Source organism: Gymnoscopelus microlampas (assembly GCF_963454915.1).
Source record: "Gymnoscopelus microlampas genome assembly, chromosome: 10".
NCBI classification, from domain to species: domain Eukaryota; kingdom Metazoa; phylum Chordata; class Actinopteri; order Myctophiformes; family Myctophidae; genus Gymnoscopelus; species Gymnoscopelus microlampas.
Genome location: NC_139947.1, coordinates 5,303,698 through 5,331,630, shown reverse-complemented (window position 1 = coordinate 5,331,630; position 27,933 = coordinate 5,303,698). Strand labels below are relative to the sequence as shown.

The 27,933-nt window shown below is 41.2% G+C and overlaps 2 protein-coding genes across 5 annotated transcripts in view; both read left to right on the top strand.

The window, feature by feature from the left end:
* Positions 1-27,933, top strand: part of LOC311052793 (glycerol-3-phosphate dehydrogenase [NAD(+)], cytoplasmic) — a 346,962-nt gene that overhangs the window by 200,079 nt on the left and 118,950 nt on the right. The gene's annotated exons all lie outside the window — the stretch shown is intronic.
* LOC311053029 (deoxyribonuclease-1-like) lies at positions 1,049-22,423 on the top strand. Of its 4 annotated transcripts, XM_084068399.1 has the most exons (10): positions 1,049-1,131; positions 11,143-11,314; positions 12,318-12,418; positions 14,154-14,168; positions 16,357-16,443; positions 16,916-17,013; positions 18,192-18,304; positions 18,882-19,039; positions 20,887-20,983; positions 22,046-22,423. In XM_084068399.1, exons 2-10 carry the CDS (start codon positions 11,150-11,152, stop codon positions 22,184-22,186), a joined length of 975 nt encoding a protein of 324 aa, XP_083924525.1. In that variant the 5' UTR covers positions 1,049-1,131; positions 11,143-11,149; the 3' UTR covers positions 22,187-22,423. The 4 variants fall into 4 exon arrangements, with proteins under 4 accessions (XP_083924525.1, XP_083924526.1, XP_083924528.1 ...); XM_084068400.1 differs by lacking the exon at positions 1,049-1,131 and having other exon boundaries at positions 11,140-11,314; positions 12,318-12,406; XM_084068402.1 differs by lacking the exons at positions 1,049-1,131; positions 14,154-14,168 and having other exon boundaries at positions 11,140-11,314; positions 12,318-12,406.

Genomic DNA, 27,933 nt, shown 5'->3' with positions numbered 1-27,933 from the left:
AAATAAAAGGTAGCATGATTACGACATATCCTGTTTTCACTTCAGTAGTAACTTTTATACATCCTGTAACTTGGGCTTTTTAAACTGACCAGCCTTATATTGAGATTCTCTAACTATGTCATTCATCTAAACATTGTCCATTTGTTTGTCAGTGTTTGTCAATAACCAAACCTGTCCTTTTCCAGTTCAACCTGAACGTCTCTCTCTCTCTCTCTCTCTCTCTCTCTCTCTCTCTCCTCCAAAATGTTGTGGAGTCTCTATGTCTCCATGTATTTATTTATTTATGTATTTATCACCACATGTGTCTCCTTTCCTCTTTTCGTGTTACATGTCATTTAGACGTTTTATTGTGTATTTCCTGCATAACACATTAGTATCTTAGTATCCATATTATTGCTCATAAACATTCCGCTGAAGCGACGCTTCTATTTTCCCAGCTTACTCACGAACGCTTCTTTTTACAGGGATGCGTTCAACGTCACAACGTTTTGCAACGTTTGTTGCGGTCAACAGGTGAAGACCGTGAAGTGATCTCATGACCCAAAAGAGACATTTGGTGTCTTTTTAGTGAAAAATCTACAATGCTTGACGTGGTGAGCTTGTAGGTTGGCTGATTTTAACTATCTTTTAAATTATTTATTTATTTATTCTATTAATTCATTGATCAATTAAACGTTTTTGAAAATCCTTTTTGTCGTCACTGTTGTTTTGTTTCCAGAGACAGACAGACAGACAGACAGACAGACAGACAGACAGACAGACAGACAGACAGACAGACAGCACACGCACACACACACACACACACACACACACACACACACACACACACACACACACACACTCACACACACACACACACACACACACACACACACACACACACACACACACACACACACACACACACACACACACACACACACACACACACCTGGGCGGGCTGTTGTTGCAAAACCGTTGATAAACATTACAGAACCTTTTACATAGTGTTGTTGAACGACCCCATGGAAGCGTCATTGAGCAGATTCAGAAGTGGATAGACGTGGGGGAGGAGGAACAGGAACTCCACCCTGAAACCAAACCAACACACACATTACACTATCACTGCTTTCCACCGACCCACCTGGACAGGTAGGAAAATAAACATGGAACATAACTCACTTTATTGTGTGTGTGTGTGTGTGTGTGTGTGTGTGTGTGTGTGTGTGTGTGTGTGTGTGTGTGTGTGTGTGTGTGTGTGTGTGTGTGTGTGTGTGTGTGTGTGTGTGTGTGTTCTGAACAGTAGTTGTTTAACATTGTGTGTCCAGGTCATAGATACCAACTCAGTCGTTATGCCTACAGTAGTACATGGAGAAGTTCATACATTGTGCTAACTGGGTGTTGATGTCAAGTGTAGATGCCAAGGCCAGATTTTAAGTTTTCTGTTTTTCTATAGTAGGGGTCTTCAACGTTTTCAGGCCAAGGACCCCCTAGCTGAGAGAGAGATGAAGCAGGGACCCCCTCTATATTGTGTAAAATTGTGTTTCAGATAAACTTTTGCTGCTCTTTTTTCCCTCTACACACCTATATAACTCTTTGCCAAAAATAGCCGATCTACAAGCTCACAACGCCTCGCATTGTGAGCTTGTAGATCTGCTATTTTTGGCTAAAGTTCTCCTCAGAAAAGGGATGCTAGGGTTCAAGTGGTTAATGTAAAAACAAATAAATCATATCACACAAAGATTTGGCGGACCCCCTGTAGTAACTCTGAGGACCCCTAGGGGTCCCGGACCCCCTGTTGAGGACCCCTGTAATATAGTATTTTTTTTATCTTATTGTTGAACATTTTTTATCGTACTACTTTGTTCTTACTTGTATCTCTGCTCTCACCTGAATGTGTCCTGTCTTTTATGCCTACTGCGCTGCCATCATGACACCTGAACAGTGGTGGAAAAAGTACTCTCATTTTTTACTTAAGTAAAAGTATCAATAGGCTACTGCAGTGTAGAAATACTCTGTTACAAGTAAAAGTCCGGTAATCAAAATTTACTTGAGTAAAAGTACAAAAGTATTGGCATCAAAATATTCTTAAAGTACCATAAGTAAAAGTACTCATTGTGCAGAATGTCCCATTTTACAAGTTCAAAATGTATTAAAAAAATGCAGATCTACAAGCTCACTAGTCACAATGTGTCGCATCGCTACGCATTAGTGAGCTTGTAGATCGGCTATTTTCAAATGGCCGAAATGGATAGGGCTGAAGTGGTTAATGTATGTTTTGTGATGATCTTAAGTACAGTACTTGAGTAAATGTACTTAGTTACTTTACACCACTGGCTAAACATGATGATCTGTCCCAGATTATCCATACAGTACTGTCCTATTTTGAATAATAATAATAGGAATGTCTCCATGCGTCTTTGGAGACCAGAGCGGTAAAGGGAAGAGTTTTTCTCTCCCCCTTTAATAACGTTAATGCTTGTTTAACTTTATTTCAATAAGTGGCCTTACAGTTATTGATAAATATGCTCAAATACTTCTCGTCATGTCTTTGTCTGTCTCTGTACAGCAGTGAGGTCATCTAATCATCAATATCCATTGGGGCTCTGACTGCATACACTACGTCTCTGTAATGCTTTAATATGCACGGTTTAAAGAAAGAACCTAACTGAGAATGAGCATTTTAAGTCAAGAAGAGATATCCCAGACTGACATATCTTGGACATGAGGAGACATCAAGGCGTGATTCTGACCACAGCCGTATGGCCACTGTGTTTGTTTTCATGTGTCAGCAGTGTGCTTTTGTTTGTTCCGCGTTTCTTGACATCATTCATTATATCACGTTATTATTATTATTAATGCTGCTCCTGCTGCAGATGGTCAAATGCAAATGTCCTCAGCAGAAATCTGTCTCCTCCAACTTGCTGAAAGTCATTTAAATAGCAATGTGCACAGGTACAACCAGCTCTAAGGGGTTTAGGACAGGGGTTTTCAACTGATTGTGAACCAGGGACCGCCACCCTCATTAAGAATCAACCTGGGGACCACTGTTGTGTTGGGTGAGGGTATGAGCTAAGTGCTTTGCTAACACTTGCTACTGTATGCATGCATCCCATGATGCATCCCACTGTTTCTCAACCAGTGGTCCATGGACGACACATTACCCAGGGGGCAAAGGGGGGTGTGCTGCATTTGCCCTGCCATCAAAGGTTGGCCACCAGAAATAATATCTATGACCCAGTAGGATCACAACCTATATGGACAACCCGGTCAATTTTTTGCTGGAAATCCAATATGGCCGCCTCAATATTGGCCCCTATCAGAAAATAGCTTTGGCGATAACTTTTGAACCAGATGGGCTAGAAATGCAAACTTGGTGTCTATTTCATGGTTTCAGAGCATGAGATACTCAATGGAATACTTATCTTTATGATTAGGTGTGTCTGGACCTTTACTTTGCATATTTCCAAGATGGACGCCACCCGAAAATGAGTTTTACTATGACTTTTACAGTGACAGCTAACTGTTATGGCAAAAAGTCTGCTTTTTAAGCAATATGAACACATTTGGTCAGTTTGAGCTTTCATTTCTATGTTGTCAATATGGCTGCAGTCATAAATAATGTATGGTATTACATTTTTGCTCAGATTCTATCTATAGTTGTGGGGATGATTGCAGTGAAAAATCTGAGAAAAAGCCCACAATGTATCTTATGTATCATTTTAATAAACTAACTACAATATAAACAGACACATGCACACTCCAAGACTTGCCAAAAACTCCAACTTTAGGGCTATACAAATTAACATAGTGGTATGCATTCAAGTAACATAACAAAATATAGACTACTTAGTGACAAACAGAGTAAAAGCGGATTTGAGGTTGCCTACAAAAGGTTCATTTTGACCTCTATGGTGCTGTCTTGCCTGCTTCTAAAGCCAATGATTCTATGGTACAATGCTATTCACTGTCACTGTTGTCACGTGTTGCACTGATCCTGCTGCATCGTGCCAAGGATGCAAGCGGTCTGGATGGCATTACACTCAGCCCTGCTGCCCGGACAAAATGGGTCTACACAAAACCACTCACTGCAGCTGTCTCTGCAGAGCTCAAGTCTATGGTCCACCTCCACTCCTCCAACCCACACCATGAGTCTGGTCAGAGTCGTGTAACCCGGAATGCAGAGATGGTAGTCAAGGTCATGGCAGCAGTGGAGACTAACCCATTTACAGTGAGCACATCATCCATGATCAACATATCTACAGGACAGTGTGCTGATTCCACAGTCAAGGACGACTTGATGATTGTGAAAGAACTGGGTCTGAAGGCACTGTGTGAATCACTGTCCAGTGATCAGAAGAAGACAAGCATAATGAAGCTTAACACTTTCCACACTCAAAACACAAAATCCAAAAAATCGAAGGGGAAAACCTCAGCACCTGGCAAGAGCAATGAAATTACTGCCCTCTTGCGCATGACCCAAATCATAGCCAGTGGTGGAGAACTCAACCTTGTTGACTTTATAGGCAACCACGAGTGCAGTGACTTCCCACCCCTTCCCTCTTCCAGGAAGATGGCAGGATGAGAACGGGTACCAAGGCAAGCCTTGTGAAGGTCCTGAAAGAGGAGACCAAAGTTGCATGCATCCCTGACTTGCCTACAGAAGACAGAAAAACAGCAGTAGTTATTGATGCCATGTATGCCATACGCCATTGGTCGTTCCTGAAAGGTGAAGCATTTGGAACAATCGCTGAACGATACCAACGTCTGCTGTTGAATGATGTGCCTGCTGGCACAGAGATCATTCACTTCTGTTGTGACCGGTACAGTGGACCTAGTCTTAAGACAGCTGAGCAAGAACACAGATATGCTCGACCAAATCCTTCCAAAGAATATGAAGTCAGTATGCATTACACTGCTCCAGATCCTCGGGAGTTTTTTGCTGTGTCAGCTAACAAGGCAAACCTATTGAGTTTCCTCTGTGACGAATGGTGTGAAAATGACAAACTTAAGTCGGCCCTTGGTCCAACACATCTTTACCTGGGTGGGGGGTTTAAAGAAGAGACAATGAGTGTGGTGATCAAGGAGGGGTCTATTGAAGATGTCCCTGCACTAGAATCCACACAACAGGAGGTTGATACAAGAATAATACTCCACACCCTGTATAGTGTCCAGAATGACAAAGTTGACAGAGTTGTCATCCATGCCAATGACACAGACATCATCATCATGTGCCTTTACTATAAAGCAACCCATCTCAGATGCCTTCCAGAGCTGTGGGTGAGAACAGAGCAAAATTCATACCGTCCTATCCATCAAATGGTATCAGCACTGGGGCTCGCACGGTGTCGTGCCCTGCCCTTTATCCATAGTTTAAGTGGCAGAGATACCACCAACTATCCCTTCTTCACTGGGAAGAAGGCATGGTTCAAGGCCAGCATGTGTCTGGATCTCCCTGCACTTGATGGATCTCCCTGCACTTGAGGCGTTTGGTGAACTCTTCTGATTGCCTCTCAGATGACGTCATCAATCAGGCACAAGACCTCACAATTGCTGTATATACATCCAAAGCGGACCACCCGGAGGATTTTGACCTGAGTAAGCTTAGAGTGTACAAGTTCCTCAATAATAGATCAACCCTCTTAAAGCTGCTGCCCCCGACAGAGAATGCCTTTGACCTGCACCTGAGAAGAGCTGCTCTAGCAACCATAATAGATAAATGTGCACACATCGCCGAGCCGGATATTCCCTCTTTCGCAGAGTATGGATGGTCTCTCAGTGCTAGCAATGCAGTCCCCCTTGCATCTACCGAGCCAGCCTGGCCTGTGTCAATGAACAAGGCAATATCATGCAGCTGTATCAAAGGCTGCCAGAAAAAAACTGTTCCTGTGCAAAGAAGGAAATTCCATGCTACTTAGGATGCCGTTGCCAGGGACTGGAGACACGATGCAACAGGATCAGTGCAACATGTGACAACAGTGACAGTGAATAGCATTGTACCATAGTATCATTGGCTTTAGAAGCAGGCAAGACAGCACCATAGAGGTCAAAATGAACCTTTTTTAGGCAACCTCAAATCCGCTTTTACTCTGTTTGTCACTAAGTAGTCTATATTTTGTTATGTTACTTGAATGCATACCACTATGTTAATTTGTATAGCCCTAAAGTTGGAGTTTTTGGCAAGTCTTGGAGTGTGCATGTGTCTGTTTGTATTGTAGTTAGTTTATTAAAATGATACATAAGATACATTGTGGGCTTTTTCTCAGATTTTTCACTGCAATCATCCCCACAACTATAGATAGAATCTGAGCAAAAATGTAATACCATACATTATTTATGACTGCAGCCATATTGACAACATAGAAATGAAAGCTCAAACTGACCAAATGTGTTCATATTGCTTAAAAAGCAGACTTTTTGCCATAACAGTTAGCTGTCACTGTAAAAGTCATAGTAAAACTCATTTTCGGGTGGCGTCCATCTTGGAAATATGCAAAGTAAAGGTCCAGACACACCTAATCATAAAGATAAGTATTCCATTGGGTTTCTCATGCTCTGAAACCATGAAATAGACACCAAGTTTGCATTTCTAGCCCATCTGGTTCAAAAGTTATCGCCAAAGCTATTTTCTGATAGGGGCCAATATTGAGGCTGCCATATTGGATTTCCAGCAAAAAATTGACCGGGTTGTCCATATAGATTGTGATCCTAGAGGGTCATAGATATTATTTCTGGTGGCCAACCTTTGATGGCAGGGCAAATGCAGGTTTCCAAAAAAAGGGGGGGTTTGCCCCCTGGGTACATGCAATTATATGGCCACATTTCCTAATAATGATGACTCCATCAGGCAATCCGGTACACTTCCCCTTCTTGAGATTCTAACTCCCTTTTCTGTGGAATTTCTTGACCTCCGACTTCCCAGAAACAACATATTGACATGTCATCATAGGTTACCAGGTCGATAGTATGCACTGTTCCATGGAACAAGAAGAAAAAAACATATTGCAACATGGTCAGGGACCACATGCAATACCTTCAGGGACCACAAGTGGTCCACGGACCACCTGTTGAAAACCCCTGGTTTAGGAGATAATATTCTAATTGGTCTAATTTATGCCCAAAAACACACCCATGATGATGACTAATTCAGAATTTGAAATACAATCCCTTTGTGCTTTGCTTTGTGGGCAGAAAAAATGCTGGGTAACTAGTCTCGCGTGGCCAGACTGTTCATGAAATGGCTACGCTTGGCTAGGAAAATGTCCTGCAGGTCACACTACGTACATAGCGTAGAACACACCACTGATCCTACTTCTACAATGTGCATTACATTGTTAGTCTTTACTGCCTCAGGGCTGGGAGGAACTGACTCACTGACTGACTGACAAGCCACTGACTGACCGAATTACCGACTGACCGACGTGCTGACAAGCTAACTTACTGACTGACTTACTGACTGAATTGCTGACTAACATTATTGTTTTATTGACTGACTAGAGAGTAGCGTGGCTAGCTGGTGACGTGAGGTCATGCTGACTCGTTTACTGACAGGTTTAATAGTGTGTTGGGGGTTGGGTTTGTGTATGACAGTCAGGAAACATAAAGCTGTGTAGCTGGTTTTCTCTCTCTCTCTCTCTCTCTCTCTCTCTCACTCCCTCCCTCTCTCACTCACAGCAGGCTACAGCACAGATGTTTGAAAACACACTGCCATACCCTCTGTCTCCGTGTCAGTAGGGCTGTCACGATTACAAATTTAAGTTGATGAGTAATTGTCACTCAAATAATTGTGATTAATGATTTAACTGTGTGTACGATCTACAAGCTTACAACGCGTGAAGAAGTGACGCGTTGTGAGCTTGTAGATCGGCTATTTCTGCATGCTATTTTTCAACATGGAAACGATTATGCAAAAATAATTGCGATTATCTCAAATAATTGCGATTAGGCAATTATGTAATAATTGTGACAGGCCTAGCTGTCAGCAGCAAACAGGTCCAGAGAGCCTCAGGCACATGCCCACACACGCACACACACACACACACACACACACACACACACACACACACACACACACACACACACACACACACACACACATAAGTCACCAGTGTAACATCACTTCTGACTTAACTTTTTGTCTTTATATGAAACATCACTGATATTTCTGAATGTGATATTATGAATATATTTGATGTTTACTTATTTGATTTATTATGTTATTATGTTGAATGTTCGGCAAACAAAATTTGATTTGCGGCAGCTATTCATTGTTATTCACCCTGAATCATTTTAAAACAACTTTCAGTGTTAAAAACAAATTCAACATTTAAGTGTGTTCAGTGACTGGATTTTTATTTTATTTTATTTATTTGCTTGCTTAAATGTTCTCAAATAGTTAAAAGGTTTTTCAAATTGGTTACGAAATGTAGCACAACAAATTATATTGGTCAAAACATCGGTAATGGTTGTGGTTTATTACTTTCCAAGATGAGGATTAGCATCAGAGCCAAAAATACGGGAATGAATGAATGAATTAAATCAATGAATGAATGAAACCCTGGAGACAGTTGTGATGTAACCAAAAAAAAAACAGACAATTTGGACTAATCTCAGGTTAAAGTCAGACAGTTGTACCTGGAGGGGTTTGTTTCTCCTGGAGAATACTACGCTGACTCTTTTGGCTCCTCTGTTTCTGTCCTTGTCTATTTTTGTTAGAATAAAAAGGTTGTACTTGTTACAGAGTATAAATAATGTAACCTGGAGTCTTGCGTGTTTGTCAGTAGGATTAAGAAGATTTAGAAGAAGACAGACACACCCCTGTTAACCATGAGTCACTATCGATTGGCCAATATAGGCTACTAGTTTCTATTAGAGCTGACTGTCCAGGACAACGCCAAGGTTCTTGGCCGTTGGAACCAAAGTCACCAGGGCGTTGTCTATGGAAATGGTTGGATCCTGTGTGGGGCAGGACGTAACTGGGAAGAACGGAAGCTAGGTCTTGTCTGGGTTCAGTTTGAGGTGGTGAGAAGACATCCGCTGTGAGGTGTCAGCCAGACATGCAGCGATGCGCTCTTCCACCTGAGTGGCAGAGGTGGGGAAATATAGCATTCAGGAGGCGTAGTTCCAGACTCTATATAGCATTCAGGAGGCTTAGTTCCAGACTCTATATAGCATTCAGGAGGTTTAGTTCCAGACTCTATATAGCATTCAGGAGGTTTAGTTCCAGACTCTATATAGCATTCAGGAGGCTTAGTTCCAGACTCTATATAGCAGGGGTGGGCAACTTTGATGATGGACAGGGCCACTATGTTTCCACACTCACTCCAGAGGGCCACATTTTATATACTGTCAGAGGGCAGACACCTCTTATCTCTGTATTTTAACTTTTTTCGCCATTCTTTCTATGTCACACAAAAGTAGCAAAAATAAATGGCTCAAAAATAGTAGCTCAAAACGTGTCGCAGTGCGACGTGTTTTGAGCTTGTAGATCTGCTATTTTTTGCTACTTTTGAATTGGAATCTTGGAAACTTTTTATTTATTTTAAATGCATTTAGTTATACTTATGTTAACTTTATGAACTTAAATACGAATACATTGGACATAAAAAAGACTTTAGAATTTTAATACTAGTCATTGAGCTACTAATACAGACTGAAATAATTAAAGCGGGTCATGTTTGCATGTTTGGAATTGTAACAGCTGAAATCAATAATGTATCAGTATTCCGATATGAACCTGCATTAAGTGAAGCGGGGCGCCCCCCCGGGCCGCCAGTTGCCCATGTATGCTATATAGCGTTCAGGAGTTGTAGTTCCAAACTCTATGTAGCATTCAGAGACTGTGGAATAGTTGTCTGTCTACGCGAGACTAGACAGGTGCTGTGGTGCTGCAGGGTGGGCTGCGGGGGAGGAGAAGTGAACATTAGCAACATTCCAGAGAGCCTCTTAACTCCCTCCGGACAGCCTTGATGGAAGGCCTGTCAGTCACAATTATTACATAGTCACCTGACCGCAAATATTATTACATTATTGTTTGAATTGTTTTCATTCACCAAAACACCTGGAGGAAATGAACAGAAATGTCCTATTTCCATCATAATGTCGATTGATTGTCCACCCTCTTTCAACCACTTTCATACATTTTCAAAAATGGCAGATTTTCAATCTCACTGCCTGTGTGTTGCAACTTTAGACTGTTGGTTTACCGTGTGTGTGTGTGTGTGTGTGTGTGTGTGTGTGTGTGTGTGTGTGTGTGTGTGTGTGTGTGTGTGTGTGTGTGTGTGTGCGTGTGTGTGTGTGTGTGTGTTTGTTTTCAAGCTTGGTCAGTCAACTAACGGAACCAGTTGCGTCAGTTATGTGATTCATGCTTTTTATTTCTTCATCTTCAGCTTTCACTTCTGTTATCAACTGTCATGATTAAAAATTGAAAATTGAGACACATCGAGTGCATATCTTCAAATAATGTTGAACCGCCTGAGTTCTGTCTTGTCAGGAACTCCAGGAAGTCCAGTTGCACTATATCCTAGATCTCTGAGGGTACAATGTTGTTGAATGAAATGGGCTCTATTTGCAGCAGCCATATTATGAAGACATTCACAGGTATTACCAGTACTAATGAAGGCTCTGTTCCATTCTGGTCAAACAGAGTCAGGGTTGCTGATATTGTGTGCATGTTGTCTCACTGGAAACACTCTGCTACACCAGTGGGTCTAAAGTTGGGGTCCAGGGACCCTCATGGACTTCCAAATGGCCCCTTATGGGTGTGTAACTCTGAGAGTGTACAGACCCTGTACACTCTCAGAGGGACCCTTACGGGTCCATTTGGTTCCATTTGTACACTCTCAGAGTTATGGGGGTCGTGGAAACCACTGTGCTACACTAAATGGAACAGAGCCTTCATTAGTATCATTGGTAACACCTGTGAAGGAAGTGATAATATAGCTGCTGTGCATAGAGCCTATTACGTTTTTTTTTTCTCTCTTTTTATTTTGTCTGTCTGTCAGGGAAATGCCCTTTTTCCCCTAAGGAATATCTTGATTTGAAAGACCGATGTACTTACAGTACAACTGTTTGCCTGCAGGAGGCAATACATACTGTTTTATAACATTCTTCTGATATAGTATTTGTTGATAGACTTCTCTCCTTTATTTGTTTCCTCCACAGTCCAACCATGAGGTGGCGCTCTCCTCTCCCTCTCCTCCTCATCCTCATCCTCTCCCTTCTCGCAGACGGGTCGTGGGGTCAGAGTTCAGGGTTCAGGATCTGTGCCTTCAATGTCCAGAACCTCAACACAGCCAAGATATCAAACACCCGAATAGCACACACACTGACACGGGTAAACACACACACACACACGCACGCACACGCACACACACTAAAACACACAGACATGGATATTACATACTAGAGCTCTTCACAGGTCCAAAATGACAGACCGGAACCCTAAATTAGTTTCGACATCAGGTTTGTTCCGAGATATTAGAGAACCGACACAGACTGTTCTGTATTTCATGGATCTGACGGTCCTGACCTGACAAATCGAATAATTACAATTGCTATTAACACATTGGGTGCCAGAATTTTATAATAGAAGATTACGTTCGGTGCCATAAATCTCACCGTTGAGCTGCGCGGCGCTGTTTAAGCTGTAGACTCCAAGACGAGAAATACATGTGAAACAAAGCATGCGTTCATTTTGCACGATGGTCCTGGCTACCGCCTGGAACGATAACATCTCTCACGCGAGTAACAATGGCGAGCGATTGTGCATACAAAATGAGTCGTTTTCCCCAGCGTAAAAAGTTTCGGAGTTATAGGGGTTTTAGAGAAGGAGATGCGGAAACAAAAAGACTGAAAACACGGTTCAGACCATGTTTGGCACCCGATGTGTTAATATGCAGTTTTGCCATTACGTGCCTACTTTATAAATGCATATACGTTACTCCATAAGGGAATCTAGCATCTATTGGCAGCCTGCAATAAGAAACGGAGACGATGAAATGTTTTCACCTCAATATAGAAGGAATCCATAATCATGCATGGTCCGCGCACCTTTGATCCAATGGAGGTATAGTTTGATGCACTCATGTGCATGCACAGCTTAACTTTGTCCACCTTACTTTGCGCTGCAGTAATCTGATCCTAGGTCAACCTAATCGTCATTCAGCACACAACACACACACACACACACACACACACACACACACACACACACACACACACACACACACACACACACACACACACACACACACACACACACACACACAGTGAAGTACAAATATTTGACAGAAGACATCTCTAACTGTGTGTCTGTCTGTCTCTCTGTCCCCATGCAGCTGTTGTCTCGCTGTGACATCTGTCTCCTACAGGAAGTGAAGGATCCTCAGCATGCAGCCATCAAGGTTCTGGTGAAAGCCCTCAATAGGTACAGTGAAAGGTACAGCACTCACTGATCCTAGACCAGGCATGTTACAATTAGAGCCCGCCCGATATATCGGCCATTACTTTTCTTTTTTTCGGTATCGGGAATTATGCAGCCGTTGTGTCCTGAGTTTTGAACTACGCGACGGCGTCAGTGTTCAACTTGCAGATTGGCTATTTTTTGAAATGTGGATTTCAAAATGTTGCATGTTGCAAAATGTTACATTCTAACAAAATGTGGGCCAAAACAATGGTAATCAGTGGTGTGGGATTTTCCAGAATCGGGATCGGCTTCGGACCCAAAACTCTGGCATCGGTCGGGCTTTAGTACAGTCAACCAATAGCATAGGAGAACAGCTAAGCAGGTTATGACGAACATCCTAGACTAAAAACTAGATGATCCTAGACTAAACACTAGACAATAAATGGGAGTACATCCTAGATCAGTGACACACAACATCATGTGTTCCTACAAACATTATAGAATGAGGAAATGACACAACCACCATAGAGGTGAAAGCAGGACATGAATATTTATATGACAAATGTTGTTGCAGGGAAATGTTCTTATGTTAATGTACTTTACTCAGGAGGTAGAGCGGCTGTTTGGGAACCGGTAGGTTCACGGTTCCAAATACATATCATCTTGGGTGGTCCTTGACATGAAGAAATGTGAGCACTACTGATACAGCAACAGATATATCTGATAAAGAAACCAGTTAAGATTTAGAAGACATTTGTAGATGCGTTCTCGGGATTGAATGGGATAAACCATGCAAGGCACCAACCTGCTCATCTGGAGCAGTTACTGTAGGGGTTCAGGTCTTGCTCAAGGACACTTCGACAGGAAGCCAGGAAGAGCTGGGGATGGAACCTTCCAGGTTCCAAACGGCCACTCCTGCCACCTCCTGAGTCACAGCCCACTAATAATACACTGCTGCAGGTACTACCAGTTTGGAAAGACGTAAAACTACACTATGTAAAAAAGAAATTGGTGAATAAAATGTTGTTTTGACCAATCGGTCTTGTAGAGCAGTGGTTCTCAACCTTTTCAGGCCACGACCCCCCCAAAATAATCATATTTGAACTGGGGACCCCCCACCCTAAGCACTTGGAATGTACGAGTTGAGGCATTACATTTAGTTTGACTCGGTTCCACAGATAAATAGTGAAAATAGATCTATACAAGCGTTGTGAGCTTGTAGATCGGCTATTATTTTTGCCTCTTATATTAGTTGACGATTTGGAAATATTTTGACCAGTTTTTATTGTATAGTTTGTTGGTTACTTTTGATGAAATAATGGTATTTCCCCCCTTTTTTTTTAGGTATTAAAAAGGTCTTAAAAGTCATTAAATTGTCACTCAATTTACTGTCATCTGGGGATCCCCCCAAAATCATGTGGGGACCCCCCTGGGGGTCCCGACCCACAGGTTGAGAACCACTGTAGTAGAGTATGTTAATACAATATAACGTATTTGGTCTACCTGCTCTTCTATTGAGACATTTAGATCCTGGTCTGGTAGGACCAATACCTTTTGACAAGTGGTACTGCCTGAAGGCCAAAACTCAATTTCTCCCCTGAGCAAGCAGGCAGGAAGGCTCTATTGGCTCAGTGGTCAACGGTTTTGCGCGGGGGACCTCCGGGTTCAAATCCCAGAACCCGGGGGCGACAGTTACAGAGTGCAGCTTTAAAAAGAGGAATCATTTCAAGTGTGTAATAATATTGTGTCTCCTGTCTGCCCTCAACAGCAACACTTCTGACAGGTACAGTACAAATTATTATCATTCATACAATCAAAATTAATCACAATAATAATTAGTTTAATTCTGCCAATCCCTTGATAATCTGTTTAACACATCGGGTGCCAGCATTTTTTCATAACAACTTACCGTGGGTGCCAGCATTCTCCCCATTGACTGCGCTTTGCTGTTTAAAGTTTCCGCGTGCGTTACAAGCAAATCCACGCAAAAAAAAGCATCGATTCATGTTCTGCCATGAGCCTGGCTACAGGCTGGAACCATAACATTCCCCTCGCGGGTTACAACGGGGGGGGGGGATCGCGCATCGCGCATGACCGGTTTTCCCCACAGGAAACAGATTCGGAGATATAGGCGTTTCAAAGTAGGAAATAGACAGGAAGCGGATGGGGGAAAAAAAAATGTTTCCGGTGAGCGATCTGGCACTTCCTTCGCAGGATTACAATGGGTGCTCCCAGAGCTGCTCTAGCCCCGCCCGCGCGGAGAAAAACGAAAAAAACAAAAAGACTGAAATCACGGTTCAGACCGTGTTCGGCACCGAAGCTTCGGAACCGCCACTATGTAAACACACGGTTCAGACCGTGTTTGGCACCCGATGTGTTAATAATCATATTAATTAACAAAACGATAATCATACCAACTTGATCCATCATTTTAACAAGGCCTTGTCTTGCCTGGTGAGCTTTGGGGAACATTTGCTTTAACATTCTTGGACTAGTCACATAACCTGTAAACAAAAAAAGGCATGGGTTTCAGAGGCTACATAACCTGTCACGCCCTCCAGCCTTGTTTCTCTCTGAATGGAGGTTTGGAGAAAATCACATTTCTAATTGGTAATTGTGTGTTCAAGTTTCTTTATTACGATAATAATTGTGATTGGTGGATATGATCTCACCGACTGTTTTGGACAGTTTTTATAAAAGCATTGATGGAACACACACACGCACGCACGCACGCCCGCCCGCCCGCCCGCACGCACGCACACACGCACGCACGCACACACGCAGTCTACTGTTATACTGGAAACATTCAAAGTTATACTCCTGGTCAGCAGTGTTGGGACTAACGTGTTACTGTAACACAACTACTTTTTGAGCTTTGAGGTAACTAGTAAAGTACTAGATTAGTTACTTTTTCCAGTTAGCCGTTACAGTTACTGTCATTTGAATGGCCGCATTGTCATGACTTAATGTGAAAAAAAAAAACCTGCGTGCACCTTCAACATGGAGGCGCGTTCAAGACGATGTTGAGCCGTCTGCTCCCCAAGGCAGAACTAAAAAGACATGGTTTCAGTGTTGAAGATATGATTCCCATATCAACTAGTTTTCATCATAGTGAGCAACAATAGATTTGAGTCGTTCAACAGGAAAATGTATACATTCATTTTGAAGCTAAATACAACTAAACACAAAAGTAACTAGTAACTCAACTAGTAAAGCGGCACTATGTAACTTTTTTTAATGAATAAAATGTCCAATCCGTATAGTAGATTATGATAATACAATCTAACTTATATATTTGGGGTGGTTACTGTCTCACTGCTCTTCCATTGAGACATTTAGATGTGTGAAAAGGTCACGTCTCACCTAGACACAGTATCTGACACGAATTTTAACCTGATGGTCAAGATTCCATTTATCCCCTGAGCAAGCAGGCAGGCTCTATTAGCTCAATGGTAAAGATTTCAGCACTTGCGCACGAAACCGTGTTCAAATCTGTGGTAGAGGAGGACAGTTACATAGTGCTGCTTGCTCAACACTGCTGATCAGTAATAATGACCATGTTACTACCAATAAAACATATTTGTATATTAATACCAATATAATGTAGAGTGAAGGTTCTGCTTCACTTTATATAATATAAAGTGATGGTTCTTTTCCATCTTTCCTTGCCGCCGTCGCCAAGTGCTTGCTCATGGGGGAACTGTTGGGTCTCTGTGCATGTAAAGTGTCATGAGATTACTTACTTACTTATGCATAACGCTCCTTTTCAAGGAGCATAGGCCGTTGACTACAGTAAATGTTGAATTCCGGACTTTTACTTGTAACAGAGTATCTCTACATTGCAGTATTGATACCTTTACTTAAGTAAAAAATGTGAGTACTTTTACCACCACTGCCGGTATGTGTTCTTTTGTTGTCGTGTTGTGTTATGTTGGTGTCATGTTGTGTGTGTGTGTGTGTACTGTGTGTAGGTATGAGGACGCCAACCAGTACCAGTTTGTGTCCAGTAAACCACTGGGAAACTCCGATAACCTGCAGCAGTATGTCTTCATATACAGGTAAACCGATCTGAAATCAGTCAAACGTATGTGTTCATTCATATACAGTTCATATACGGATAATGTATATAAATGTGTTAAAGCTGGGCGATATGACTTCAAATCAATATCACCATTATTTGAAACGTTGCCTCAATTTTGATTAATGAATGATTATTTAACAGATTGAAAGTAGTGAAAATAGCAGAACATCGCGACACGTTGACAGCTTGTAGATCAGCTGCTTTCGCTAAAACTATGCACCATACTGCAGTATAAGAGTCATCCTCTGCACAGGACTTTTATAACCTTCTGGAGCACTTTAATATCAAAGGTGTATTACAGAGCATTTTAACCAACCTCTTTAACCACTTAAACCCTATATACAGTACTTTGTTGACTGGGGTCCGCTCAGTGGTGTACAGTATGTCTTCACAGCTGTCTAACTGGTTAATAACTGTTCCTCTCCTCTCCTCTCCTCCCCTCTCAACAGGAAGAACACAGTTAATGTGACAGGTGAACATCAGTACCAGGCAAAGAAGTCGTTCGTCCGTCCTCCTTTCGTGGTTCGTTTTCAGAGCAACAGAACAGGTTAGTTTCACTCCCACTCCCCCCAAAAATCATGTATTTTGCTTGGTTAATGGTTAATCTTCTTTTAAGTTTACCCATACATTTCTTTAGGTTACCTGACTTGGGGTAATCGTTACATGCCAGGTGGCGTAGTTGTTCAAGGGGTTGGACCTACAGTAGCCATAGCCCGGTTCATAATCACAAACTCCAGCGTCAATGCATTGACAGAAATGCATATACATGAACATATTGTCGCTGTGGGGCAGAAACCTTAGAAATAGACGATCTACAAGCATGTAGATTGGCTATTTTCACTACTTTTGTAATGAAAGATCATACAAGAATCATTCTTGTATGATAAAGTAGGGCAGTGAATTGCAAAAAAAACAAAAAAAGTTGAAATATGGAAATGGAGGTTTCTGCCCAACGATTTAGTGCATATCCTTCAAAAAGAATAAAACACAAAAAGCTCAAGGGCTTATTTTCATTGTGGTCTTTTGACTGTAAATGTGTGTATGACCTGCAAATACCTATCCATGTGACCTGCCCATGTGACCTCACATTATGACATGTCGGTAAGCGACACTGTCGTGTGAGAGTATACTTTAGCAGTAACTCTGTCTCTTGGTGAGCAGCCATAGGTGATTTTGTTGTGGTTCCTCTAGGACAGAGGTGGGCAACTTTGATGATGGAGAGGGGAGGGCCACTATATTTCCCCACTCACTCCAGAGGGCCACATTGTATATACTGCAAAAATAGCCGATCTACAAGCTCAAAACGCGTCGCACTGCGACGCGTTTGGAGCTTGTAGATCGGCTATTTTTGCTATTTTTTAATTGGACTCCTGATTACTTTTTTTTTTTTTTACTATTTTTTTAATTGGAATCCTGAAAAGCAACATTTTTATTTAATTTTAAATGCATTTAGTTATACTTACGTTAACTTTATGAACTTAAATACAAATAGATTGGACATAAAAAAGACAATGGAATTTTACTACTAGTCATTAAGCTACTAATATAGACTGACGTAAATTAAAGCGGGGCATGTTTGCATGTTTGGAATTGTGACAGCTGAAATCAATAATATATCAGTATTCCGGTATTAACCTGTGGGCCGTATTAAGTGAAGGTGGGGGCCGCCAGTTGCCCATGTATGCTCTAGGAGTAACCCCGTCTCTCTCTCTCTTTGCTGAGCAGCCATAGGTGAGTTTGTTTTGGTTCCTCTGCACACGGATCCTCAAAACGCCGTCCAGGAAATCAACCATCTGTACGACGTCTTCCAGGAAGTCAGCAAGAAGTGGAAAACCAAGGTGACCGGAAGTAGCTCATTATAGGCTCTGTGCATGACTGCAGTCTTGGGTTTGCAGAAGGTGGCACAGTGTAAACGGTGTCACGCGTGTTTCCAGTTCAAATCGGCCTCCAAGCCAAGACAAACAATTGAAAAGCAAGACTCACCATCTCTGTTTTACGTTGTATCTGTGTGACGTTTATTTTGGTACCGCCTGAGTGGGCTGAGCGGTGTTTGGAGCACTCTGCTCTTCTTCACACTGTGTAGGATGTTCACGTGGGATGGCGTAGCTTCCTAAAATACTTGAGCATCTTTGTTTCCGAGCCGGTCATGCAAAGCTAAGGGATACTGAACCGGAACAGGAAACGGTTTGCCACTTTCTGGACAGCTGCGACTACAGTTATGTTATCATAACAATAATTATATGAATATATTAGTTATTATACTGTTCTATTTGTTAGAAACGCTGTGTGTGTGTGTGTGTGTGTGTGTGTGTGTGTGTGTGTGTGTGTGTGTGTGTGTGTGTGTGTGTGTGTGTGTGTGTGTGTGTGTGTGTGTGTGTGTGTGTGTGTGTGTGTGTGTGTGTGTTGTGTGTGTAGAATCTGATGTTTCTAGGAGACTTCAACGCGGGCTGTGCTCACATGACTCGCCCCAGCAAGAAGAACATCAGACTGTTCACTGAGAAGGGTTTCTATTGGCTGATTGGAGACAAGGTGGACACCACCGTGACCGACCTGACCAACTGTCCCTACGACAGGTAAACACTCACTCATTACGATGAATTCACTCGCATTCATTCACTCACTAACCAATTAACATTCATTCACTCACTAACCAATTAACATTCATTCACTCACTAACCAATTAACATTCATTCACTCACTAACCAATTAACATTCATTCACTCACTAACCAATTAACATTCATTCACTCACTAACCAATTAACATTCATTCACTCACAAGCGTTCACTCACTAACTCATTAATATTCATTCAATGTATCATTCACTTAGCCTCTCTTTAACATGAATTCATTCACTCATGCATTCATTTCACCCCTGTGACACATAGTAGTATAATATATGCTACCTGCTGATTTGTTTTTTACTTATGTCACCATTTCAGTTTTTGAGCAACACATGAGCATGTATTCAACTGCGTGTGTGTGTGTGTGTGTGTGTGTGTGTGTGTGTGTGTGTGTGTGTGTGTGTGTGTGTGTGTGTGTGTGTGTGTGTGTGTGTGTGTGTGTGTGTGTGTGTGTGTGTGTGTGTGTGTGTGTGTGTGTGTGTGTGTGTGTGTGTGTGTGTGTGTGTAGCCGCCAAAACCATCAATTTTTCCTAAATACGATCCCACTAGAACAAACAAAAAACTATACCTACCTTGGCCTAAACATCAGCAGCACAGGGAACTACAACCAAGCTGTAAAGGACCTGAGAGACAAGGCAAGAAGGGCATTCTATGCTATCAAAAGAAACATCAAAATAGACATCCCAATTAAAACCTGGCTTAAAATACTGGACTCTGTGATAGAACCAATTTCCCTCTATGGTTGTGAGATCTGGGGACCATTAGCAAACCATGACCTTGAAAAATGGGATAAACACCAAACCGAGACCCTACACACAGAATTCTGCAAATCCATTCTCCGTACCCAGCGAAAAACACCAAATAATGCATGCAGGGCAGAACTAGGACGATACCCACTCATAATCAAAATAAAAAAGAGAGCACTTAAGTTCTACAACCACCTAAAAGAAAGCGACCTAAATGCACTCCATAACAAAGCACTCACACACAGCGAAACTCTAGAGAGATGCCCCCTCAGCCAGCTGGCCATGGAACTCCGGGCACAAACACAAACAGAGCCACGAGATAGAAAACCCATCGGACCAAACAAAATTATAAAACAGCAAAAGGAAAACTACCTGACACATTGGAAAGAAGCAACACAAAAGCAGAGTAAACTAGAATGCTATCTGGCCCTAAACAGAGAATACACAGTGGCAGAATACCTGAGCACCGTGACCGACCCAAAACAAAGAAAAATCTTAACTAGATACAGACTCAGTGAGCACAGTCTTGCGATCGAGAAAGGTCGTCACAGGCAGACCTGTATCCCGAGAGAAGACAGACTATGCACCCACTGCACACAAAAGGAAGTGGAAACCGAGCTACACTTCCTAACCGTCTGTCCATTGTACCAAGACATCAGAGACACATACTTCCCACAGATTACAACCACACACAGAGACTTTGAAAACATGACCAACGACAAAAAACTCCCATATCTGCTGGGCGAAGTACAACAATGTGCAAACACAGCAGCAAGATTCGTGAGTTGTTGTGATAGGAGAAGGATATCGAACGGAACACAACCACCCTAAAGACTAATCATTGTGTATATTCCTGCACTATACCTGCACCCAGTGATCTTGGTACATAGAAATTGATCTATTGAAGATTCTGACTTTCAAATGTACATTTTTTGTTTTGATTGTATTGCTGTATTGTTGTATTGTGCTTTTTGCTTTGGCAATGTAAACGTATGTTTTCTCATGCCAATAAAGCCCTTTGAATTGAATTGAATTGTGTGTGTGTGTGTAGGATCGTGGTTCATGGGGACGTCTTTCTGAAGCACATTAAGCCATACTCTGCTAAAGTGTTTAACTTCGCCAAGGAGTACAGACTTTCCAAAGACCGGGTAGGTCTCTTCTCAATTATCTCTCTATCTCTCACTCTCTCTTCAGTCCAGTAACATTTCCTGTTCAAATAAGATGAACCTTTATTGACCACTTGAGGGACATTCAGACATTCAACAGCAACAATATATATTTTTTAAAAGTTAAGATTCTGTCACTGCATATTTGCAGTGGGTCTCTGAATGAATGTCGCATCTTGCCCTGAATATATAACACTCAGTGCCGCGCTATGAGCTTGTATACCTGCTATTTTTTTATTAGCCAAAGGAATCTTAAAATGACCGAGATGCGTTCCCGGTCTTAACGTTTTCCCCACTGTAAAAAGTTAAGGAAATGTGGAGTTTTTTTGCAAGGAGACAGAATGGGAGCGGAGGGGAGCCAGGTTTTTTGGCACGGTGATCCATCTGTCCCTTCCTTCTCAGAGGCACCGTGGGTGGTTCCAAAGTTGCGCTAGCCCCCCCCTTGTGGAAAAAAACGAAAGAAACAAAAACATTGATTTCACGATTATTCGGCACTTATTTGGCACCTGAGCGCTAAAAATGTAAAACTGGAGATTCCCGGTTTTGGCACCCAATGTGTTGTTAATGGGTTAAGCCAATCGACTAAAACGATTTGTCTGGTTAAGCACTTTAGCTTTATTTTATACTTCGGTATATAACGGTGTCGTGCAAAATGAACCGATCTACAAGCTCACAATGTGACCCCTTGTGAACTTGTAAATTGGCTATTTTAGCTATTTTTTAAAAATGGAATTTGTTGCCTTTAATGACCGGGTTCAGGTTGTAACTGGCAACAAGTATGTAGTACCTCTACTTTGTCACATGATGGGGCACTTTTCCTAATATTTGGCGTGCTCTCATTAGAACTGTATGTCCAAATTGAAACATACTGTTTAGTATGTACTTAAAAGTACAGTATGTTGAAAAGTAACGTACTGATTAGTATGTAGCATTTCGTATGTAAATATGTTTTATTCAGTATGTGACCCAACCTGTCTGTCTGACTTGGTGTATTGCTTCTGTATAGCTGTCTTAACTCCGTGTTCCACTGTTCCTGTCTGCCAGGTGCTGAAGGTGAGCGACCATTTCCCTGTAGAAGTGCAGCTGAGCAGCTCCGCCCTCCTGCTTCAGGCCACGCCCCTCCACATACTCCTCAGCCTGTCTGTGATCCTCTGGTACTGCCTGACAGATCACAAAGCCATATAGAGCCCTCATAGCGTGTAGATCTGTCATTTACGCAAAAATGTTTTCCCCAGAATAGGGACGCTAGGGTGTAAAGGCTCTATGCACAGCAGCCATATTGGGAATGAATTGGGCCCCTTCCTTACTTCCTTTACAGGTGTTACCAATAATACTAATTAAGGCTCTGTTCCATTTAGTGTGGCATAGTGGTTGTCTTATTTTCAAGGACCCCCATAACTCTGAGTGTACAAATGGAACCAAATGGACCCTTACAGGTCCATTTGGTTCCATTTGTACACTCTCAGAGTTACACACCCACCATAAGGGGCCATTTGGGAACCAAAATGGAGTGTTTCTAGTGAGCCATCATGCACGATATCAGCACCCTGACCAGAATGGAACAGAGCCTTCATTAGTATCATTGGTAACACCTGTGAAGGAAGTAAGAAGAGGCCCAATTTCTTTCCAATATGGCTGCTGTGCAAGTGAGCACCTAGCAGTTCAGTTCCTTGCATGCTCATGGTGTATAGCTAGCCGGGAATGGAATTTGTGACCAAAAGATGACAAGTTAATTCAGTTTATTGAAGCACTTCAGCACCCTGCCCCCTAAATTGAACCAAACTACATCTAAGGAATAATCTTCATGGCTCTCAATTAGCTCAGAGTTCATTTATGAAACCTTTTCTTGGTCCAGAGTTATTTTTGAAAACACTCCGACTCCGTTAATAATCGTAATCGTCATGGAAACGGAACAGAATAAAAACAGTAGAGTAGATCAGAGCGCGTGAACTGAGACGTTGCCAGGTGCAACTATAAAGTTAGACGCTAATATTATAAAGTGTTGTACGCAATCTTCTAACTAATTTGTCCTGCCAGAATAAGTACTGAGCTGTTTCTGGGGTTCAACTGATGGGTTCTGACAGAGTTACAGACGGATGAATAATCCAGGAATATTGTGTTAACGTTCAGAAAACTGGGTCCTGGATTAATTGTCAACTGAAAACATTTAGTTTCCATTGTGAAACATGTTGAACCAGTTAGTAGTACAGTGTTGGTCTGGCTTATTAAGTTACTGGTTTCCTTCACCTAAAACCCTATTTACTTAGTAAGTAGACCGGAGTCCCTCAGGGCTCTATACTAGGTCTGCTCCTTTTTTCCTCAACACCAATATCTCTTTACTGTAGATGGCAGATCTAGACGTCTTTTTTCCATTGCACGCTGTTTATTTTCAGTTAATCGTGTAGGAATGTACAGATACCGTCGCTGTCTGGCAGAAACCTCTTATCTCCATATTCAAACTTTTTGTATTTCTTTTTAAATTCGCAAACATTTTTAACTCCAATATTTGCTTCTGGGGGTCCCTGGAACAAGATATTTTGAGATGGGGGGTCCGCGGCCAAATGCATATCATTTCGAGGGTCCTTGACATGAAAGAGTTAGGGCACCACTGATATAGCAACATACTGTTAGGATTTAGAAAACATTTTTAGATATGTATTTGTATATAAGGATTTAGAAAACATTTTTGGATTATGTATTTTCACGATTTTTCAAAACGTAGCAGACCTACCAGCTCATAGCGCGGCACTCGGTGCCGCGCTATGAGCTTGTAGATCTGCTACTTTTTGAATAGCCAAAGAAATCTTAAAATGACACAGTTGCGTTCCCGGTCTTAATAATGGATTAATCAGCATGTCTGATGCCGGATGCGTCTTGTAATGACATCTGGAAGGGAAGCTCGATGAATGAATTTTATGAAATATTTCTTAGCAAATGTAATGATTAATAACAATAGGCTAAATTCAGACCTGAACCTGAATGGCAGGTTGTCAGTTGAGTGCCTGAGCTAAGGAGAGAATGGGGGGGCATGAATGTTAAAAGTGCCAAAAACACAAACTGTCTGTTTCTACATGTTTGTTTTAGGGTCAAAGGTGAATTCAGTCACAACGTGTCGTGACGTGCTGTGAGCTTGTAGACGTGCTACTTTTGACAAATGTTTTCCCCCAGAATAGGGACGTTAACAGTTCATGTGCAGTAGTTAAAAATGGATCCACGCCTAGGGTTCATGTGGTTAAAAATTGACCCATGCTACTAGGGTTTATGTGGTTAAAAATTGACCCATGCGACTAGGGTTCGTGTGCTTAGAAATGGACCCATCTTTAACTTCCAGCGTGGACTGTGTTCTGTTAAAGGACAACTTTGTTTTTTTACAAGGGTTATTTTATTAGTTTGTAATGATAATAATTAAAAGATGAGTGTTAAAACATTTTCATTTATTGCTTTCTATCGTTATAGCAATGTTTAACTGGGGGCGGAGGCATTAGGGTAATTGGTAAAAATGTTTGCTTTTACACAATAAGCCATCTTATTACCTGAATGCTCCCTCCCCCCAGTTAAAAATCGCTATAACGACAGAAAGATAGAAATCCATTTTTTTAAACACATCTTTTAATTATTATCATTACAAACTAATAACAGTACCCTTGTTGTAAAAAAAAAAAACTAAGTTGTCCTTATGATGTGCTGCTGTTGTGTCAAAGTAGGACACCAGTTAATGAACAGAATATGATGAAATATTAATGGAACATAATTATAACACATGTTAGGGCTGGGTCAATATTCTATCACTGCTTTTTAAGATTTTTGAACATTTTAAAATAATGTATGTGATCGTCACAAAATATTGATGTGTTTGATGAAAAGATCTTGTGATATTTTATTTTGTCCACACGGCCCAGGCCTATCACAACTTGGACTATTCTCAGGGACAGACACATTGCACAGTGGGAGGTTTGCATGGGTTCTTGTTAATTGTGTTTTTAAATAATGCTTTGTCCAGTAGTAAGCTACAAGGGATATCAGTGGCCTTCAGTTTCAATATTCAACTTCATAGTCAATCAGTTCTCAAATGTAATTAAAACTAATAGCTTCATTTTTAAATGAGTTCAGTAATCTGGTGGATTACTTTCTTATAGTAAACCTGTTATTATAATCTGTTTATATTTTGGAACCTCAAAATGTAAACCAACTACCACCATCTGAACGCACTGCTTCCTATTTTCAGAACTGTATATTTGAGATGCCACATTGAGTTAATGTTCAAGAATATTTTTAGATGTCTTTCTAATATTTTTATTGGGATTTTTAAACATAATATATTTGAGATGTAACTTGTTTCTGTTACATTTGTGTTTGTCATGAATTTATTACTCAATAAAAAAATCTTGTTTATTAGATTTTCCTATTTTTATTTTGCTTGTGTAAAAAAACACATTCATTTAGAATGTTTAGTGTTTTTATATTAGTATTTCTTGTATATTTATGTTATCTCATATGAGACTGGTCACTGATGGTTTATTCATAATGTTGCATTCCAAACAACTCCTTAATGATTTAACATACAGAGCTCTACATAAAGCTATAACTGCTGTCTGTCAAACCAGGCTTGTGTTCTTTATTATTCCATAGTTATATCGTAGCTATATCGTCTCGTGGGGTGGAAACCTCCAAAACCGTTACTTTTCAGGATTCAAATTCAAAAATGGCAAAAGTAGCATATTTATAAGCTCAAAACCCGTCGCTTCGAGCTTGTAGATCTGCTACCTTTGATGCTTTTGTGTGACACTGTAGTATGATTAAGTAGGGCATTCATTTACGAAGAACTAAAAGTTAGAATAGGTTTCTGCCGGACAGCAACAATATCATGCTGCTACCAGGGCATCTGGACGTATGGCCTTGTGGAGTGGTGTTGATTTTGACAGCAAATTTTGATTTCGTTTTAGTCATAGTCTTTTGGATAAAGTTCTGTTTAGTTTTAGTCATCTGAAATGTTTTACTTTTAGTCTAGTTTTAGTCGACCAAATCTACAGTTAATAGTCCACTAAAATGTATTTTTGGCGGGCCGTGATGCCATCGAAATGGCTGATTTTCACTTAGCTGCATGCCGAACTGCGACGCGTTGTGAGCGTGTAGATCGGCTATTTTCGGTCTGTGACACCCGCGCAGACCCATGATGACTTGTTTGTTTCAGTGGATCTCTACTCCACTAGTCCTCAAGGACCCCTGGGCCTTGGGGTCCAACTAGACAAGACCTATTAGATCAAGATCAATGTCCAACTAGACAATACTCTGTACATATAGTGTTTTATATTTGTGATGATATTGAATGTCTGGTGCTATTTTATATGTTGATGAATTGAATACCTAGGACCCCAATGGAAACAAGACCGCAAGGACTTTTTTGGTGTTCGTGTTTTAGACAATGTGTTTGACTGTACTGGTGCTATTTTTACATTTCTGTCTAATACAATATTCAATGGTGGACAGTAACGGAGTAAATGTACTTGAGTACAGATTCTGAGGATCTGTACTTTACTTGAGTATTAGATTTTTTTGATACGTATTACTCTTACTTGAGTACATTTCCAAGACAAATATTCTACTTTTACTCAAGTATATTTCTAGGAAGGCTATAAAGTACGGAGTACTTTTAAGCCCACTCCACATCCACAACAATGTTTCGATCGCCATGCAACTCCTTGCAACATGCAACTACTTGCAACCATTAACCCCAATGGCAGTTGCAAGGAGTTGCATCGGTGTGGTTGACCTTAAAACAGTTTTGTTGCAAGGAGTTGCGACTAGTTGCATTGGTGCGGTTTGGCCTTTAGGTTGGCTGTTTTTTTTCTTCCCTAAAATGCAATTGGCCTAACTTCTGCTCTCACACTAGTTTCTGGCTTGCCCCTCCGCTCGCCTCTTTGTAAGTATTTAGTTCTGGTTCCTCAGTCATTTCTATGTTTTTATAGGTGTTTCTGAAGGCTTTGTATAACGTCTACAAGCAAGCACATCAGTGCATGCAGTGCAGGTGGTTTCAGAGAGTTACAGTACTTCTCTGAAACAAGAGTTACAAGGTCCTATAAATGCATTGTGAAAACATTACAGCAATTCATTGATATCAAAATTAAGAAATGTACTTCTACTTTTACTTTTACTTGTACTTTAAGTATTTTTCAAAGCATGTACATTGGAATACTTAAGTATATTTAAAAGCAATTCCTTTTTTACTCTTACATGAGTAACATTTTGACTGAGCTACTTTTACTTATAGTGTAGTAAATTTGACCAAGGAGTATCTGTACTCTTACTCAAGTACTGGGGTCGAGTACTTCGTTCACCTCTGACAATATTCAATCAATCAATCTTACACAAGATATTTCCAGATGGGGGGGGGGGGGGGGGGTCCGTGGCCAAAAACATTTTAATTTGGGGGTCTGACATGAAAAGGTTTGAGAAGGACTGAACTAATATCCAAGATCTCCCTGAGAGTTCTTCATTTGCAGCAGTTACTACCGCTAGTCGCCGCAAGGGAGAGCGCAAGTAACCACAGTAGCTTGTTCTCCCCGCAGCAGCAGAACACTTTGTACCACCGAAGGAGAGCAGTGCAGCAGCGTTGCCATGTTCGCTTATTATAAGCGACGTTGGGCTTGTTTTTCTGTGAAGTTGCTTGTAAATTTTGGTGGTTGAGGGGTTGCGTTTTTTTGGGCTTGTTTCTAAAGTGTAAATTGCTTATTTGGGCTTGTTTCCTATTGTTGTTTAAACCAGTGTTTCTCAAGCATATTCAAGTCAAGGTCAATTAATATGCATTTGTCTGCGGACCCCCTTCTGAAAATATTTTATGCCAGGGAGGGACCCCCATACAAGATTTGTGTTGTTAAAATGTTTCCCCCAAAAAAATATATTTGTCATATTTATATTTGTCATATTTTTACTGT

What these genes read in the sequence shown, in the direction of transcription:
- LOC311053029 (XM_084068399.1), top strand. Translation starts at nt 11,150, where the DNA reads ATGAGGTGGCGCTCTCCTCTCCCTCTCCTCCTCATCCTCATCCTCTCC. An exon ending in TAGCACACACACTGACACGG is followed by an intron (nt 11,315 to 12,317) that starts GTAAACACACAC and finishes GTCCCCATGCAG; the next exon opens with CTGTTGTCTCGCTGTGACAT. An exon ending in ACAGACTTTCCAAAGACCGG is followed by an intron (nt 20,984 to 22,045) that starts GTAGGTCTCTTC and finishes CCTGTCTGCCAG; the next exon opens with GTGCTGAAGGTGAGCGACCA.